At 41.9% G+C, this 18,885-nt stretch overlaps 1 protein-coding gene across 3 annotated transcripts in view; it reads left to right on the top strand.

The window, feature by feature from the left end:
* The window catches only part of stk32a (serine/threonine kinase 32A), an 82,742-nt gene that overhangs the window by 52,370 nt on the left and 11,487 nt on the right, over positions 1-18,885 (top strand). For all 3 annotated transcript variants that reach the window (XM_084137646.1, XM_084137648.1, XM_084137647.1), the window contains exons 7-10: positions 16,368-16,457; positions 17,118-17,221; positions 18,367-18,483; positions 18,609-18,734. In XM_084137646.1, coding sequence (XP_083993772.1) covers positions 16,368-16,457; positions 17,118-17,221; positions 18,367-18,483; positions 18,609-18,734 — 437 coding nt within the window. The remainder of the gene's footprint in view (positions 1-16,367; positions 16,458-17,117; positions 17,222-18,366; positions 18,484-18,608; positions 18,735-18,885) is intronic.

Genomic DNA, 18,885 nt, shown 5'->3' with positions numbered 1-18,885 from the left:
CAACAGCGACGACACGGACTGGACTTATGACTTATGCAACTTATGACATGTCTGATAACACTAAGAAACGACCTGCGCCCAGCAAAACACAGACTCCAACACAAACTCCACATATTGATAAAAAACAAAAACAAAAGTTTTTTCTGCTGAAGCTCGTAAGGCCAGACGTGAATCGGATGAACTTCAGGTAAAAAACACAGATCAACATCGGCAGGGCATTTGAATCATGGAGAAACCTTATCTACAAACCTAGAATGTACATTTCCTGAAGAAAATGTGAAGTGGTGCTTGCAGTGGCAAAATTCGGCACGGTTGATAGGGTTCCATACTTATCATGGTACGAGCAAGGAGCATTAGTTCAACGTCAAGCTGATAAAAGTAGCCTATTATTGTAACGTTGCAGTGGGAGTTTACCTGAGTTTCCAGCATGTTGTGGGATGCTTTGTGTGTTGCGTCTCAGTCTGGCCAGTACCCACAGTGCTCGCTCATAAATTCAAGCACGCGTAAGAGCACGCGCTTGTAAACTTATTGGTTGCAATCTGAAACATCACCGCTAGAGGCCGCTGAAAACTACATACAGCTCCTTTAAAGGAAAGACCTCAGCCATATAGGCCCTGTTTAAGGGAGACACATTGCCGTTTACACCTGGTGTTTTAATCGGCCTCTTTTGTCCACTTTCAACCTGATTTCTTTGAGGGGAGGGTCTATGGGTGTGTAAATATGGGCTTTTTCAGATCTTTCAATCTGATTGGACAAAATAAGCTCACACAATTTACATATGAACACGAAAGAAAAACACGGAGAGCATCAGCTTTAGTTTCTGCTCTGAAGCCACAAGACCAGCCGAACGCTGTGAGTGTGTGTTAGAAATCAGGAACGCTGAGAGAACATTGTGCTTGGTACATTTTCTCTTCAAACCAAACTTGTGTCTCCAGCTGATAAAGTTTAAATCCAGTCTGGCTAGATCTCTTCTCATAATCTTCACACATTCGGTCAGTAGACGGAGAGTAGAGGGTCTTTTAGTGGCTGTTTGAACACATTCGATCACATGAGCGTTTACACTACGAAAGCAATCCGGTCTAATGTGTTTTCAACTCCCTCTGGAAGTGGTGAAAGTGGACGAGCTCAAAACGTTTTAGACCCGTTTACACCTGTATTTAGAGTTGTCCACTTGTGATCCGATCAACTAAAACACATCTTAACACCAGGTGTGAACAGGGCCTTAGAGACCAGAATGCTATAGAGATTGGAGGGGGGGTGTTCTTTTGACTTTGACAAAATCCCTTTGAAGGAAAGTCTGCTGATTTTTGTTTATGGTATTCAGCTGCGACAGAAAGTTTTGCAAAAAGACACAGAATAAATATGTTTGATATCTAAATGTTTTACCTTATTGGAATCGAAATTGGGAATCGATAAGAATCAGAATTTCTACAATTCGTTTAAAGCCGTACTAAATATTTGCAATGCCTCTGGGTAGCTGTTTTGGATCTACACCTGTCAATTCAGCAATACAATCTGTCATGAACTGTCATGAACAAAAAGCATATTTCAGGTTGGTCTGAAATGGTCTGTTGGTCAGCTTTAAAAGACCAATTTCACTCATGTGTCAAGAGAATGACTGCTGATTGGTTGCTGCTTTCAAGCGCTCCTGTATACTCCGTGAAGGTTTCTATTTCCATGTTTCACAGCTTTAAGCATATAGTAAATCAGAGATTTAAGAGATTCATTGTGCAGTATAGACAAATACATTGATTATAACGTGAGTTCACATTGGTGTGATTGACAGCTTCGGTGATTATGAAGAAAGCACTCTTTGCTTGCTTTCTGTTTATAACCTATTCACAATTTGAATAAAAGTTTATAAAATGCAGTTATTCACAGTGATAACCATGGCAATGACAAAAATCTGATACAGTATATCAAAATAGATTCAGTTGTGGATGTGGAGTGTAAATGCAAACTAACAGACCTGCCACTTGTTCTATGTAATGGGTTTTCCTTGTTCTTTTTGTGTTTCTTTTGTGTTCTTCAAAGAACTCACTGGCGAGTTTTGCATTAAAATTTGATTGTAAAAAATAAAAATGTAAAGATCTGCAGGTATTCACTTTAAATAGGTATTGAATGTTATTTATGGCAGAGAGACGTTCTTGCTTCACATAGAGTTGGCTGACCAGTGTTGTCAGGGAGGAAAAGCAAACTGCGTAATTTTTCATTAAAATATAAATATGAAGATGGCTGTGACTCCATCCCTAAACAAACACACAGCAGGGGTTTGAAAACTACAGAGAGGCCTTGTGAGTTTTTCTCTCTCAGCATCTGTTATTCTCTCTTATACTCTTTTGTGTGGGAAACAACAACGACCACATACTTTTTCAGTATCCTAGGTTCTGGAAATATTAATGTTCAGTAAAGAGTTCTTCATCGCTCAATCGCATTACAAGCTTTGCATTGAGTATTTCAAAACTGGCAAAAAATTAAATTTTTTATGCACCTAAATATACAGTCGTACTCAAAAATGTACATAGGCTACACCTTGCAGAATCAGCAAAATGTCCCCCTGCAAAATGTCTCCCTGTGGTGAAAATCAAGCTTTTAATGTTGTTTATATGTCTATGTGGTGTTTTTAATATGCTTTAAGACAAACCATGTGTAAATTCATAAGTCGACACCATTGCTGAGTATTTTCTCCTTAAAACTGCAGTGAAAACTTTTAAACAGGATGAAGATGTCCAAATGTTTCTTATTTTGTTTAAATATCAGATTTTTTTCATTTAGTACTGCCCTTCAGAAGCAACAAAAGATACTTACATGTTCCCCGGAAGTCAAATTAATTACAATTTACCTTGATCTTCAAATTCAAAAAGTTTTCACCCCCCGGCTCTTAATGCATCATGTTTTCGTTCTGTTGCATCAGTGAATGTTGGATCCTTTTTTAATAGGCTAATTGTTTTTGAGTCCCTCAATTGTCCTCAGTGTGAAAATATATAGTGGGCTTATTAACTTATTAACTGCTCAGGACAAACAAGGGACTCAAAAACAACCATCACAAAAAAAAAGGAAAAAACAGCCGTGGATCATCCAGGTAACAACAGTTACAGTATTAAGAATCAAGGGTATGTAAACTTTTGAACAAGGTCATTTTTATAAATTCAGCTATTTATTTGTCTTGTGGACTATATGTAAACATCTTTTATGTAAAATATCTTATTCAGGACAGTACTAAATCAAAAATAACATGCATTTTATATGATCCCTCTTATTTTGTTAAAATAATTAACATTTTGCAGATTCTGCAAGGTGTATGCAAACTTTTGAGCACGACTCTAATTTTAGGCTCTTTCTATTGTGCACATTTTAATGTGGCATTTTTGCCTGTGGTATCTGACCCTGCATCCCAATTTTCATATTATCTGCCCTTAAATTGTTTCTGATATTAGAATTGGTGTGTCCCTGAGGATTTAGTTCAGAACTACATGTCTCCCTTATCCTTATCCATTTGGTGTTAGAAACATCTGAGTCATGCAGTTGTGTGATGTCTCCAGGACAGATTGGAGGATCATTGATCTAGACAAGCATCACCTACCATTTCTGTCCTTTAAATATAAGCCCTAAGGTAAACATCTGCTCCTGTGCTGAAGAACATATCAGAGGAGGTTTTGTGATCTAGGATTGCTTCTGTCTGTACAGATTAATGTCACTGGTCTCAGAGCAGTCATTTCAGATAGATTATGAAGACAGTATATCTTGGAAAGAGCGAACAGTTGCTTTCATCACACAGCACTGAAGGCCTGTGAACACTAAACAGTTATTGTAGCTTTGACACTTACTTTTATGACCCTTATGTATTGCCTCTCCATTTCACACTTGCTCTGAGTGAACTCAATTTTTGAAGTATTTGGTTTATTTTGGTTTATTTAGGGTTGCCAATGATTGGTTGTTTATGTGGGGTTGTGATTTATTTGAACATTTAAATTAGTATTAATTTAATAATTTAAAATCAATATCAGAATTTATATGTACATGTACTAATTTAGTTCATTTATAAATATAGCCGTTTTGAAGAAAACAGTGATGTTATCGTCCAGCTCAGTTCTGTTCTCATATAATGGTGTCAATGTAGGCAGATCAATAATATTGTTGAATATTAAATGTTATTTGTCCCCAACTAAGCAAGCCAAAAGCCAAAGGCGACAGTGGCAAGGAAACAAAACTCCATCAGTGGACAGAATGGATAAAAAACCTTTTTCCTAGGGAAGAAAGAGGCTGGAACCGGTGAACATTAAACACAACTTTAATAATAAAATGAACATAAACAAGAGTGCAGAAGAAAAGCGGCAGCTCCTTACAAAAGTAAAGCGGCAGGCCTAGTCCTCTCTCGTCCTTCACTGTCGTCACTCCTCCTGTTATACTTCCGGAGATCGTTGGTGTGCGCTCATATCCTCGCTCCGTTCCCACGGCTCTCGGCCCTCCTCATTCGAGCAGCCGGCAGGAGTCCCCCGTTCCCTGCTCCTCCCCATCATGGCGGACGGCACCAGGCTCCGACCCACGGCGAACAACGGTGACTCCTCCGCTCCCTCACGGGCCGCAGCCGCCCCTCCAGAACCCAGGCGACTGGCAGCGAGTTCGTCCATGAGCGTTTACACTACAAAAGCAATCCAGTCGAATGTGTTTTCAAATTCCTCTGGAAGTGGTGGAAAGTGGACGAGCACAAAACGTTTTAGACGTTGTCCACTTGTGATCCGATCGACCAAAACACATCTTAATCTTAATTCCAGGTGAAAACAGGCCCTTAGAGACCAGAATGCCATAGAGATTTGACTTTGACTTAATCCCTTTGAAGGAAAGTCGTTCCACTCTGTGGCCATATTTGCAATGCCTCTGGGTAGTCAAAATCTATTTGAATGGGGAAATACTGAAATCTGAAATATATATCCACCACCTCAAGTGGCCATGGCGACAGACTCTGCACAGCCCTGCTCGATGACACCCAGATCCCCAACAGTGGCGAGGGCTCTTTGACAGCGTGTTCCTTCTTCCTCCCAGGTTTCAGCACCAGTGTAACAAGGTTAGATGTTGTGGGAAGAAGGAGTCAGGAACAGACGAACATTTTTAATTTTCAGACTTTAATGCATAAATAAACACAAAACGAAAATAAAGGCGGCAGTCGTCCGTTATGCACACACATAAACAAAACATTACATAATGTCCAGGCCTGGTCCTCTCTCGTCCTTCACTGTCGTCGCTCCTCCTTTTATGCTTTCGTAGCTCCTCCGTGAGATATGAGGCCGGTGCGGCACAGGTGACGCTCATTAGTAATCACGACACCTGGATCTCGACCTCATCCTGCTTGCCAAAATGCTCCCCCCCCCCCCCCCTCCCCTCCCCTCCCCTCCCCTCCACCCTCCACTGATGGGGCATCATGGTGGCCACAGCACCTGGGGGAAAGGACTGATGAGGTAAGAGAAAAGGAGACAGAAGATGGGACAAAGGCAAGAGAGATGAAAGAGGGGGAGAAAATCTGGGTCCGGTTCCCAAAACGCACTGCCATCTGGTGGATTTCCCACAGCACCACGCTCTCATTAGCCCCTTTCACACAGTGCGTTGATCCCGGAAAATTGCCAGAGTGCCTTCTGTGTGAACGCAAACACGTCCCGGGATCGATTCCGGAATGGGGACCTAGTAACATTGCCAGAATTAGTCAAAGAACGCGGCCTTTGTGAACAAAAGCCGTAATCAATGCCGTAAGGGGTGTGTCGTGGTCATGACACTGAAGCTGAGATCGTTCGCCAGCTTAGTGGAATGGTACGTGATGCGCTAGTTTATGATCGAATCAGAAAAAGATGCACGAGCATGGAGAAATCGCAGATCATAAGACGGTGTGGAGACATTACACGTCACATCGATGTCACATGTCTTTACGGGATGTGTGTGAAAGTGCGCACAGATTCTGGAAAATCATTGACAGTGTGAATGAACCAAAATCAAACAATCCCGGGACAAATTATCAGTGTATTTCCCAGAATCTCTTTGTGAAAAGGGCTTTTGACAGCTCATCCCTCCTTCCTTCCGGGTCTTGGAACCACAAGGTTTGTTGATAAGGGAATAATGAGGACGGGAACGTTAAACATAACTTTAATAATGTCAAAAACGTAAACATAAACAAAAATATAAATATAAGAAAATGTATGACCATAAAAATTTGTCAATGGTGTAAGAAGAATACTTAAACGCACAATTCTGTGATCAAGTTTTGTTATTTTACTTTAAATATTGCTTCTCATAAAAAAAATCTATGTTTTGAGGAACAAAATAGTGCAAGTTTTTTTGAGTATAGTATGGTAATTATATGAAGATTCATTTGATATGTCCCTTGGAAAATCATGTAATCATTAAATACAGTGGTATATATATCAAAATATACCAACTGATACCATCATTGTAGCATAGTAACTCCAAATTACGTTTTATAAAGCACCCTTTCACACAGCAAATGCATTTTACATCAATGAAGCATTCATACTTCTTGTGACAAAAAGGTTTGTTCATCATTTACTCACCGTCATGTTGTTTTAACCCTGTATCATGTGCTTTGTTTTGTGGAAAAGAAGATATTTTTAAGAAAGTTGGTAAACAGTTTTGGTGACATTGATTTCCATTGTATGAAAAAAAAAAAAAAAAAGAAGCATATTTTAGACATTTCACAAAATATACTCTTTTACGTTTCACAGAAGAAAGTCATACAAGTTTTGAAACATTATCAAGGTGAGTAAATGAAGACTGCCTACTGCTGATGAAGCCTATGGCAAAACATCCATATGCTTTTGACTGAAAATCAGACAGATATTTGGAAGTCAAAATGCTTTTTAAGGCCATCTGCTCGGCTTACAAACACAGACCAGTGCTCTTCTGAACCCCTGGAGGGTGTCGGTAAACCGCTGACTCCTGCAGACCTCACGTCTAGAGGAGGTGCTCTCCACAGCTCAGTGGACACATGGGTGTTTATATCCTGAGGAATAAAACATACGTTGCCTCCATTGCTTATACTGCAGTAGTCAAGACCACTCACACACACAGAGAGAGTTGAAAAACACTTTTGCATTCTGACATGAGAGAGAAAGACACAGTTATGAAGGAGGGAGGGAAAGAAGAGCAGGACAAATGCCGTTATGCTTCGTTCACACACAACACATTTTTTAATCATAGATTATAGGGCTGGAATACCATGTCCATATGATGGGTATTAACTGATTATATGTAATCTGGATTACATAATCAAAAGAGTCCAAAAATTATTATTATCACGATTCCCTGTGTCACTGTTTCATGGACTCTTATTTTGTTATTCTATTGTCTTGCTGTGTCTATGTTCTCTTCCTGTGGTTTAGTTCCTGTTTCCTTGTTTTTACTGCATCTTGTTAGTTTTCATATGTTCATCTGCTTCAAGCCTCATTGTTTGTGGATAATCAAGTCAAGTCAGCGCGTGACAGTTATATTACGTTTTAAAATACTCATAATCAGACTACAGTTACATTTTTATTGATTACTTAATATTCACAAAATGCAAGTAAATTATTTATAATTTATTGAGTCTCACTAATTCTTCTATTCTGTCTTTTAAATTGTTCTTTCTCAATTCTCTCTCTCTCTCTCTCTCTATATATATATATAGATAGATAGATAGATAGATAGATAGATAGATAGATAGATAGATAGATAGATAGATAGATAGAAAAAAATTGACTCCATTTTAATGGTTCAATAAAATTTTAGTAATCAAAAAGCATGTCTAATTAATTGAATTCAACAAAAACAAACAATAAAATGTCATTTCTAAGAAATGTTTTTTATTTCAGAAATTCTGTGTTGTGTTTTTAAAAAATTCTGGCAATCAAATGAAAGCATAAACATTAATTTAATTTATCTTTTAACCATATAAAATTAAACTTTTATTTAAATTACTTTAAATTTTATTACACTGAGATGTAGCTAATTTCTATTGTACAACAGTAATATATTTCTGTCACAATTTCTTCAGGTCAAACCTAACTTTTATTTTGACGAGTTGCCGTAAAGACCTTTGAGTCCCTCTGTGTTTATGATATAGTTTTTCTCAAATGAAACGGCAAAATGCTGGTGAAGTGACTCTCAGAATCTTCCGCGTTATACAGTAAATACCGTTTTTATGATTGGATTCCGCAATTCCATCCTACTTTTTGGTAGCCCTTGATTTCCACTGTATGGACAAAAAATGTTTTGCATAAGAAAGAAAGTCAATTCTGAAATTACATCATGGTGAGAAAATGATGGCAGAATTTAAATTTTTGGATAAACTATCCCTTTAATACAATGGCGCAGTAGTGCACAACACAACGAAATTTAAAAAGCAAACATAAGTTCACAACACAATGAAAACAAGCCACTACACAACATAAACAAGACACAACAAAACAAAATCAAGCCACAACACAACGAAATCAAGCCACAACACAACGAAATCAAGCCACAACTAAACGAAATCAAGCCACAACAAAACAAAATCAAGCCACAACACAACGAAATCAAGCCACAACTAAACGAAATCAAGCCACAACACAACGAAATCAAGCCACAACACAACGAAATCAAGCCACAACTAAACGAAATCAAGCCACAACAAAACAAAAACAAGCCACTACACAACATAAACAAGACACAACAAAACAAAATCAAGCCACAACACAACGAAATCAAGCCACAACACAACGAAATCAAGCCACAACTAAACGAAATCAAGCCACAACAAAACAAAATCAAGCCACAATGAAAACAAATCACAACACAACGAAATCAAGCCACAGTACAACGAAATCAAGCCACAACACAACGAAACCAAGCCACAACACAACAAAATCAAGCCACAACACAACGAAACCAAGCCACAACACAAAAACAAGCAACAACACAACTTTGTAAGACTGCCGACTCTATAGAACAGTGGTAAGGAAAACTAACTTTACAGCGCTCCGAGAGCCCTCTAGTGGTTGGGAGCATTTCCGCTGTGTTGTGGCTTGATTTTGTTGTGTTGTGCCTTGATTCCGTTGTGTTGTGGCTTGATTTCATTGTGTTGTGGCTTGATTTCATTGTGTTGTGCCTTGATTCTGTTGTGTTGTGGCTTTATTTCATTGTGTTGTGGCTTGATTCCGTTGTGTTGTGGCTTGATTTTATTGTGTTGTGGCTTGATTTTGTTGTTTTGTGGCTTTTTTCCATTGTGTTGTGGCTTGATTTCATTTTGCTGTGGCTTGATTTTGTTGTATTGTGGCTTGATTTCATTTTGTTGTGGCTTGATTTCGTTTTGTTGTGGCTTATTTCCGTTGTGTTGTGGCTTGATTTTTTGTTGTGGCTTGATTTTGTTGTGGCTTGATTTTGTTTTGTTGTGGCTTGATTTTGTTGTGGCTTGATTTTGTTGTGTTGTGGCTTGATTTCGTTGTGTTGTGGCTTATTTTGTTTTGTTGTGGCTTATTTTGTTTTGTTGTGGCTTGATTTTGTTGTGTTGTGGCTTGATTTTGTTGTGTTGTGGCTTTTTTCCATTGTGTTGTGGCTTGATTTCGTTTTGCTGTGGCTTGATTTTGTTGTGTTGTGGCTTGATTTCATTTTGTTGTGGCTTGATTTCGTTTTGTTGTGGCTTATTTCCGTTGTGTTGTGGCATGATTTTTTGTTGTGGCTTGATTTTGTTGTGGCTTGATTTTGTTTTGTTGTGGCTTGATTTCGTTGTGTTGTGAACTTATGTTGGTTTTTTAAATTCCGTTGTGATGTGCACTACTGCGCCACCGTACTTTAAGGTTTATTGTTGATTAGTATAGGTAAATAGTTTAACATTCTAATGGACTACTGATGTTACACAAGCAGTGACAGGTACACAAATTCAATTACCATTTCATAATTATATACATTGCATTAGGAAAGTAATCCAAAATTTGCTGGAATGTTTACATTCATTTTTTACCCTTATCAATCTACATTCAATATCTCAAAAAGACATAATTAACTATGAGGTCCATTGTTGGTGTGTAAATAATGCAGCTCCTGCATGAAGCTGTTTTACATTGATATCAACACTGCACACATCCACTCTCATCTACTCTCTCTATAATATAGGGGCACATATGCATAGATAAAAAGAAAATCCCATGTGCCCCTTCCTTCTGTGTCTTGTCATACACACTCAGATATACACAGCATCTGCTCTAGTTTTCTCACAGCCTGTGGCGATGGCAGATCTTCATCAAGGTGAGCGGCTGACTTTGGCCCTCTCACTCCGGTCACTGTTATTTCCTTCGCTGCTCACCACACTTAAAGTCATCTCATTACCAGGAAAGAGTAGAGCAACAGTCCCACAAATCAAACCAAACTGTTTTACCAGGGCAGAAAGGAAGGAGTAGATTCTGGAAGGTGCTGTTTCAACCTCAGTATTGAGACAAAGCTGGGCTGTATATATTGTAGAATGGGGATTCCTGTTGTAATGCAAGCATGTTGTATATGAAACCCTAGAAGCAAGGCTATAAAGGGGTAGGGATGCATGATATATCGGCCACCATATCTGTATTGGCTGATAAATGGTCATTTTTAATGTTAACGTTATCAAGCCGATATATAAGTCGATAAATAATGGATTTTTTCCTTCAGCTGAGAAACTTCAGATGCGCTCTGTTCGCCATGATGGTTTTGAATCGCTTAAAGGGTTAGTTCGCCCAAAAATGAAAATTACCCCATGATTTACTCACCCTCAAGCCATCCTAGGTTTATATGACATTCTTCTTTCAGACGAATACAATCAGAGTTATATTAAAAAATGTCCTGGCTCTTCCAAGCTTTATAATGGCAGTGAATGGCCGTTTCTGTTTTAAGTCCATAAAAGCGCATCCATCCATGATAAAAGTTCTCCACACAGCTCCGGGGGGTTAATAAAGGCCTTCTGAAGCGAAGCGATGCGTTCGTATAAGAAAAATATCCATATTTAAAACTTAAAAGACTAAAATAACTAGCTTCCGGCAATGATGAGCATGGGGCATGGTCGGTCAGACGATGGCGCCCTCTATCCAGTGAGACAACCTTTGCTTGGAGAGAGCCTTTCCCTTCAGCTTCCCACCAAAACAGACAAAGAGCTGGTCTGAGGTCCTGAAACACTACGTTCTGTCTACGTAAGCATGGAGGGCGCGTACTGGACAGAGCAGTGCCATGGCTAGGTCTGCCTCCTCTGAGGGCAGCGCTTGCAGGTTCACCACCTGATCCCTGAAAGAAGTGGTGGGAACTTTGGGCACGTATCCAGGCCGGGGTCTCAAGATCACATGAGGGTTAGCCGGCCCGAATTCTAGGCACGCTTCGTCAACCGAAAATGCCTGCAGGTCCCCTACCCTCTTAATGGAGGCCAAAGCGACCAGGAGCGCTGTCTTATTGACAGGAACTTAAGCTCAACTGATCGCAATGACTCAAAGGGAGCACTCTGCTGGGCTGATAAGACCACTGCGAGGTCCCAAGAGGGTATAAGAGGAGAGCGAGGAGGATTTAGTCTCCTCGCCCCCCTCAGGAACCTGACAACCAGGTCATGCTGTCCCATCGTTTTTGACTCCACAAGGTCATGGTGCGCAGAGATCACAGCCACCCAAACCTTCAGGGTGGAAGGAGACAGCCTTCGTTCCAACCCTTCTTGGAGGAAGGAGAGCACCGACCCAATTAGGAATTTCCTGGGATCTTCTCGGTGAGAAGAACACCAGGTGACAAAGAAGTTCCACTTCAGAGCATAGGCGTGTCTCGTGGACAGGCGTGTCTCCTGCCGCGTCCCCTCCAGAACCCACACGTGCAGGTTCCACAGATCGGGACGTGGGTGCCAGAGGGGGCACCCACAAAGGAGGTCCTTCCTCAGAGGAATTGGCCAGGGAGGGGCTGTCGCGAGGAGCACCAGTTCGGAGAACCAAGTCCGGGTGGGCCAATGAGGCGCAACCAGAAGGACCTGCTCCTCGTCCTCCCTGATCTCTATTCCCCAGGATGTGGCCAAAATCGTGAGAGCTCGTTGGCTACACGATTCAGCTCTCCCGGAATGTAAATGGCTCGAAGCGACCTCAGATGCTTCTGACTTTATAAGAGGAGATGGCGGGTGAGTTGCGACATACGGCGGGAGCGCAGACCACCTTGTCGGTTGATGTACGTTACTGTCGCCATGCTGTCTGAACGGACTAGTATGTGTTGGTCCTTGAGCAACATTTGAAAACGGTGCAAAGTCAAACGTACTGCCAGCAACTCGAGGCAATTGACATGCCAAAGGCACTGGGGTCCTGTCCAGGAGCCCGCGGCAGCATTTCCATTGCTCATGGCGCCCCAGCCTGTGGCAGAGGCATCTGTTGAGACATGCCTGGACACTCGTAGAAAGGAGAGGTTCGACCACGGGGTGAAGGTCTGATGGCAGGCCCGAGTAACTGGTTCTCGGAGCGTGCCCTGTTGTCATGCCCATCTCGGGACTCTATCGCGAAGTCAGTGCTGAAGCGGTCTCATATGAAGCAGTCCGAGCGACGTGGCTGCCGCTGCGGATGCTATATGCCCCAGGAGCCTCTGAAATAACTTCAGTGGAACCGCACTCTTGTCCTCGAATTTACTGCGCGCGCTCGCTCGTAAGCTGCGCGTACATGGCGACCAAGTCGACCGAGAAATACCATACCAAGAAAAGAGATCCTCTGCATGGGGGAGAGTTTGCTCTTTTCCCAGTTGACCCAAAGGCCCAGACGGACGAGGTGCCGGAGCACCAGGTCCCTGTGTGCGCAAACCTGCTCTCGAGAGTGAGCTAGAATCAGCCAGTCGTTGAGATAGTTCAGGATGCAAACCCTGTGTTGTCGGAGTGGCACAAGGGCTGCCTCGACGACTTTCGTGAAGATGTGAGGAGATGGGGCTAGCCCGACTGGAAGTACCGTAGTCTGTGTTGAGGAAGAATGGAGACATGAAAGTACGCTCGCTGCAAACCAATGTTGTTTTCGATCGCTGCAAACCAATCCAACGGATGAACATATTCGAAAATGCGTTTGGCTGTCAACATCTTGAATGGAAGCCTGTGAAGGGTTCGGTTCAAGATGTGCAGGTCCAGGATTGGCCGTAACCCACAGCTCTTCTTGGGTACAATGAAGTAGGGGCTGTAGAAGCCGGACTTCATTTCGGCTGGAGGGACGGTCTCAACAGGGACACCCCTTCGCCAGTAGGGTGGCGACCTCCGCACGCATGACAGGGGCATTGCCACCCACTATGGTATAGCGGACTCCCCGAAAGCAGTGAGTAGACCGTGCGAACTGAATCGCATTGCCGAGCCTGATGGTTCTCGTGAGCCAGCGGGACAGATTGGGAAGCTCTATCCAGGCTCCCAAAAACTTAACCAACGGGGTCATGTGAACCACAGATGTACCGACGTGGGAGGCAGAGTGTCCCGGTGTGGGGGCACGGTCATATGCCGTGTCCTGACAGAGGAGGCCAGGGAAGGATGAACATTCCGCGGCAACCTCCTATGACAGGGGTATGGCGACAGAGGGGGACAAAGAGTGGCGAGGCGGAGCGTTGCACACTGCCATCCGTGGCCTCTGGGTTCTCAGTGATGGGAAAGTCAGTTCTTTCTTTAAGGGAGAACAAAAGATTCTCCCCCGGCCCTCCACCGGGGTAAGGAGTGGCCCTGCAACCAGAAGGAGAAGAACTGCAACCCATCTCTGAGCTGCCCGTATCAGGAGCGCCGCATGCCTGGCGTTTGGCAGGCTGCGGGGCTGGTACGGGCTGGGGCGCCATCCTGCTGCTACCTCCACAGCGCAGCCTGGGTGAAGGCTGCTGCTGGGGCCAGGCGGGAGGAGCGGGAGCCACAGGAGGGCAGAATATGTTTAATAACCTCAGTCTGCTCTTGGGCGGCCGAGAACTGTTGGGCAGAGTCCTCGACTGCACCGCCGAAGAGGCCAGCCTGGGATATGGGAGAGTTGAGGAACGGGGTTCGCTCAGCTTCCTGCATATCAGCCAGGTTAAGCCAGAGGTGTCTTTCCTGGACCACACAAGCGGACATCACCTGACCCAGGGAGTATGCGGTCCCGTAGGGCGAGGTCGGTTGCGGCACTCAGCTCTTCCATGAGCCCTGGATCAGCCCTACCCTCGTGCATGTCTCTTAGCACCCTGGTCTGGTAGACCTGGAGGATGGCCATAGCATGCAGTGAGGAGGCAGCCTGCCCCGCAGCTCTATAGGTCTTCGCCACCAGAGTAGACGAAAACCTACGGGCTTTGGAGGGGTGCTTAGGGTCGCCACGCCAGGTGGAGGCATTGTGGGGAGACAGTTGTATCACCACAGAATGCTCCAGCGGGGGGACCCCAGTGTACCCTATAGCCATGGCCTCATTGAGGGCAGAGAAGGTGGAAGTGGCCGCTGAGCAGTCGTGAAAAGTCAAAAGAGACTTCCATTGGGGCGGGTGCTGACGGGTGTCACCCCCAAAAAACAATCATCAAGCCTTAAGCGCTCGGGACATGGCGGAGGGTTCCACACAAGCCCGATGCTCGTGACTGCCCGGGAAAGCATGGCAGTCAGTTCTGGATCAGACTCGGGTAATGCTGGCACCCCCGAAGGAGGCAGCACAACCGAGTCTTCATCTCCAGATGACTCAAGCCCACCTTGTGATGCGGTGATAGACATGCTGTCATCTGCCGGGGCGCCGAATGAAACGCTGGGCCTGCCACAAGACTGGCCAACGACCTCATCCGGAAACCTCCGGTTGTTCCACCCTGGCAGTCTCAGATCACCCTGGCCACCAGTCAAAGTATCCCCTCTCGTGGAGAGAATAAATTGGGGTGTGGCAGAGGGGACTCTACCTCTAAGGAGGTCATTGAGTCTCGATCGCAACATTGCGATGGTCATGTTCCCGCAATGAGAACATGACGCATCCACGAATGCTGCCTGAACGTGATTTAAGCCCAAACACGCCAGGCAGCGTTCGTACCCATCAGCAAAATTAAAATCTGTCTACCGCACCCAGAAATACACGGGCAAGACATCTTTAAAAAGACGTGCCGCGTGCAGCTCTTTTAGAGAGGATAAAACTCAACAGCAGTGCTGAAGCGCCCAGGGAGAAAACACACACTGTTGGCAGATCACTGCACAGACCAGCAGCAGGAATGAGATCTCGCTGGAACACGCCGTCACACCAACACCGCTGAAGAGTCGCTCGTCTCATATTTAGAACTCGTAGACAGCTTGCAGTGAAGAGAAGTGAAGAAACACTCGGCTCCGAAGCAAAAACATAATGCGAGCTGCTCCTTTTATACCCACGCGGTGGGGTGGAGTTGCGCTATGCAAATTCCGCAGACCCATGGCATTGCATACAAGTATCTGGGGTGTGTGATTGACAACAAGCTGAATTTTAATGTAAATGTGGAGACGATTTGTAAAAGGGGCCAGCAACGTCTGTACTGTCTACGAAGACTGTCCAAATTTAAAGTTGATAGGTCGTTAATGATTCTGTTTTACAAATCTTATATTGAGTCGGTTCTAACATTTACTATGTTATGCTGGTATGGAATTCTTGGTGTGAAGGCAAAGACTGCTTTGGTGAAAATAGTAAATACTAGCAGTAAGATCTTAGGAGTTCAGCAGAGTCACCCTATCGACTTGTATAACCGGCAGGTAGTTAGGAAAGCCCGATCCATTTTAATGGTTACTTCACATCCTCTCAATTCTGAGTTTCAGTTTCTACCCTCAGGATCTCGATTGAGATTTCCCTCTGTTAAAAGTAACAGGTATAAACATTCATTTATTCCTACTTCCATCTCTCTGTTAAATCCGGGTATGGGGGGAGTAGGTGGAAGGTAGTAGTTGTTTGGGTTTTGTGTATGTACTTTGTGTGTGTACTTATTTCGTGTTTTTTGTTTTGTTTTGTTTTTTTACATTTTAAATGTAATTTAACTTTTACAGAATTTTTAATGTATTGTAAATTGTCCCTTTGTGTGCTGTCTTGCTGTAAAACCAATTGCCCTTCGGGGACATATACAAATAAAACATAAACATAAACATTGTATGTTAGCTATCTCCAGATATTATAGACCTTGCAGGTATCAAGAGATATTGATTCTATGATGTTAACATACTCAGCAGTATGTACTTTCCCATCACCAGCAAATGCAAATTGGGATGCCATTAGCGTGAGACTATAAATCTCAGGAAAGTCTCTGTAAGCATCCGTGTAACTGCTTTTATTTAAAGCAAAAGTTTTGATTATTGTTTAATTTCTATATATTTGATTTAAATGAATTCAATTTCTTGTAGTCCAATGATATACAGTAGTGTACAGTATGTGGTTTTGTTTAGTGTTTTGTTTATCTCTTCTTTGCAGGTCATGCTCACCTGACAGATTTTAACATAGCTGCTATTGTGAAGAAAGACTTAAAAGCCACATCTATTGCAGGGACAAAGCCATACATGGGTGAGAGCTTTCATACTTCTCTTTAACACTGAACGACTTCTAGTCATGCTTTATTTGTGTGGTTAAACAACTTCAGTCAAAGGTTCCTTATTTTACTCTTAATTGACAAATTCTTAAATGTTATAGGAAAGTAGTTTTCACAGTTTTTTATCAGATAAAGTGTTCTTTCTTCTGTAAATAAAATTCATGGAATTCACAGTGAATCCTAGACTGACATTAAAAGCCTTTTATAACAGAATCAAAATCTATGGTTAAAATATGGTTTAAGTGTACTGCTGAATGTACTTACAAGCATTTATGTTCAACTAAAATAGATGCTAATGCTATCATGTACTAACAGAAAATAAGGATTTTGGTCAAATAGAGGAACTTAAAGCTCCACAGTACCAGGCTTTAGTATGTTCCATTCTAATTTGGTAGAATTTTTTCATCACCAAATTACCATGGTATCACTGTGTAGGTACTATCAGAAGATAATAAGATATCAGAAAATAAATTCTGTAAAGATTTGGTAGATAAAACTTAAGTTATCAAAGCTATAAATTCCCTGTAATGTAAATGAAACCTATCTTTTGAAAATGCTGAAACAAGTTCTGTACAAACAACAGTACTTCATATACTTTCGCATAATCTTTGCTGTTGTGTTTTCTATTGTTGCAGCCCCAGAACTGTTCCAGTCGTTCGAGGGAACGCACCCAGGTTACTCTTTCTCAGTGGACTGGTGGTCTTTAGGGATTACTGCATATGAGCTTCTCCGTGGACAGGTGAGGGACTCTCAACCATCTGATCTGAGATCAGTATAAGGACAAGACGGTAACAATTTAGAATACTGTTCCTTCATTAATGAATAACTACACAGGAACAAATAAGTACACTCTGTTAACATTCTAGTAACTAACAAGAAACTCTGATTGAAACTCTGACTAACAAATTAGTAAGTAATAGCGCTCAGTTGAATGTGGTAGTTCACTATTCGCTAATCAGTAACTACTATTTTTCATACCTCACTGAAGACTACTAAGAACTACTATATACAGGTTCATAATTAATATTAATAATGCATGATGTATAATATAAGGTAATAGTAACTCAAGTGTTACTACATTCTTCTAAAGAAATTACTAATTATTTGGATCAGTATTCTAAGGTGAAAAGCTTGATAACTACCTAATATTGACTGAAATCATTGTTAGCTTTTGAGGTTTTTGTAAAGTTTTGGATATTAATGACTCAAGTGTTACTACATCCTTACTACATCCTACTACATCCTACATTCCCATCATCAAGGAACTACTAATTATTTGGATCAGTTTTCTAAAGTGAAGATCATGGGAACACACTAGTAATGACTAAAGTGTTACCAAATCCATCAGAAGGAATTACTATTCAAAATCTTACAAAAATCTCAAAAGCTTACAATGACTTCAGTCAATATTAGGTAGTTATCATTTTTTTCACTGTAGAATACTGATAAAAATATTTTGTAGTTCCTTTAGAAGGATGTAGTAACACTTGAGTCATTACTAGTGGGTTACCGTTACCTTTTATTATAAATTATGCATTATTCATGCTAATTGTTAACCTGTACCTGTATATAGTAGTTCTCTGGGAGACATGAAAAAAATAGTAGTTATTGATTAGCTAATAGTGAATTACCACATTCGACTGAGTGCTATTACTTACTAATTCGTTAATCACACTGTTTCTTGCTAGTTAATCGTAGTTACTAGAATGTTAATAGTGCGTTACTCATTTGTTCCTGTGTAGTTATTCATTAATGAAGGAACAGTATTCTAAAGTGTTACCGACAAGACTCATCAAGTGCTGCTGAGAATCAGTTGGCAAGCAAATGTAGACGTTTCATTGATTGTTGCATCATGGCTGATTTCACCCTGGGTTCTCTCTTTAGAGGCCGTACATCATGCGCACTAACACACCAGCCAATGAGATCCTGCAAACTTTCCACAAAGCGCACCCCTGTTACCCTGCGGCCTGGTCTTCAGGGATCAAATCTCTCCTACAAATGGTAGCATTAATCACACCGTAGTCATACTTTATTGCATTTATTTTTAGGATCAATTAAGAAATATACATTATCTAATACCATAGGAAACATTGATTCCAAAAGAAAAAGTTTCCGTCTGTTGTCAGCTGTTGTGTGTAGATGCTCAGAAGAGGATTTCCTGTCTCTCGGAGCTCCAGGACTTGGAATACCTCTCTGATGTCAATTGGGATGCTGTGCTCAGCAAACAAATCCCACCTGGCTTCCTCCCTAATGTCAGTATATAACACACACACACACACACACACACACTGCAAATAAAGAGACTTTCCAGATGAATGATTTTAACTTAATTTACATTACACTTTGCAAAACTTGTGCAGATTTATGAGAACTGGTCTTAATTAAGAGGTTTTGATGCAGTGA

The sequence above is a fragment of the Abramis brama genome (assembly GCF_963993115.1).
Source record: "Abramis brama genome assembly, chromosome: 15".
Lineage (NCBI taxonomy): Eukaryota > Metazoa > Chordata > Actinopteri > Cypriniformes > Leuciscidae > Abramis > Abramis brama.
Note: the sequence above shows the minus strand (reverse complement) of the source record. Positions and strands in the feature narration are given on the sequence as shown.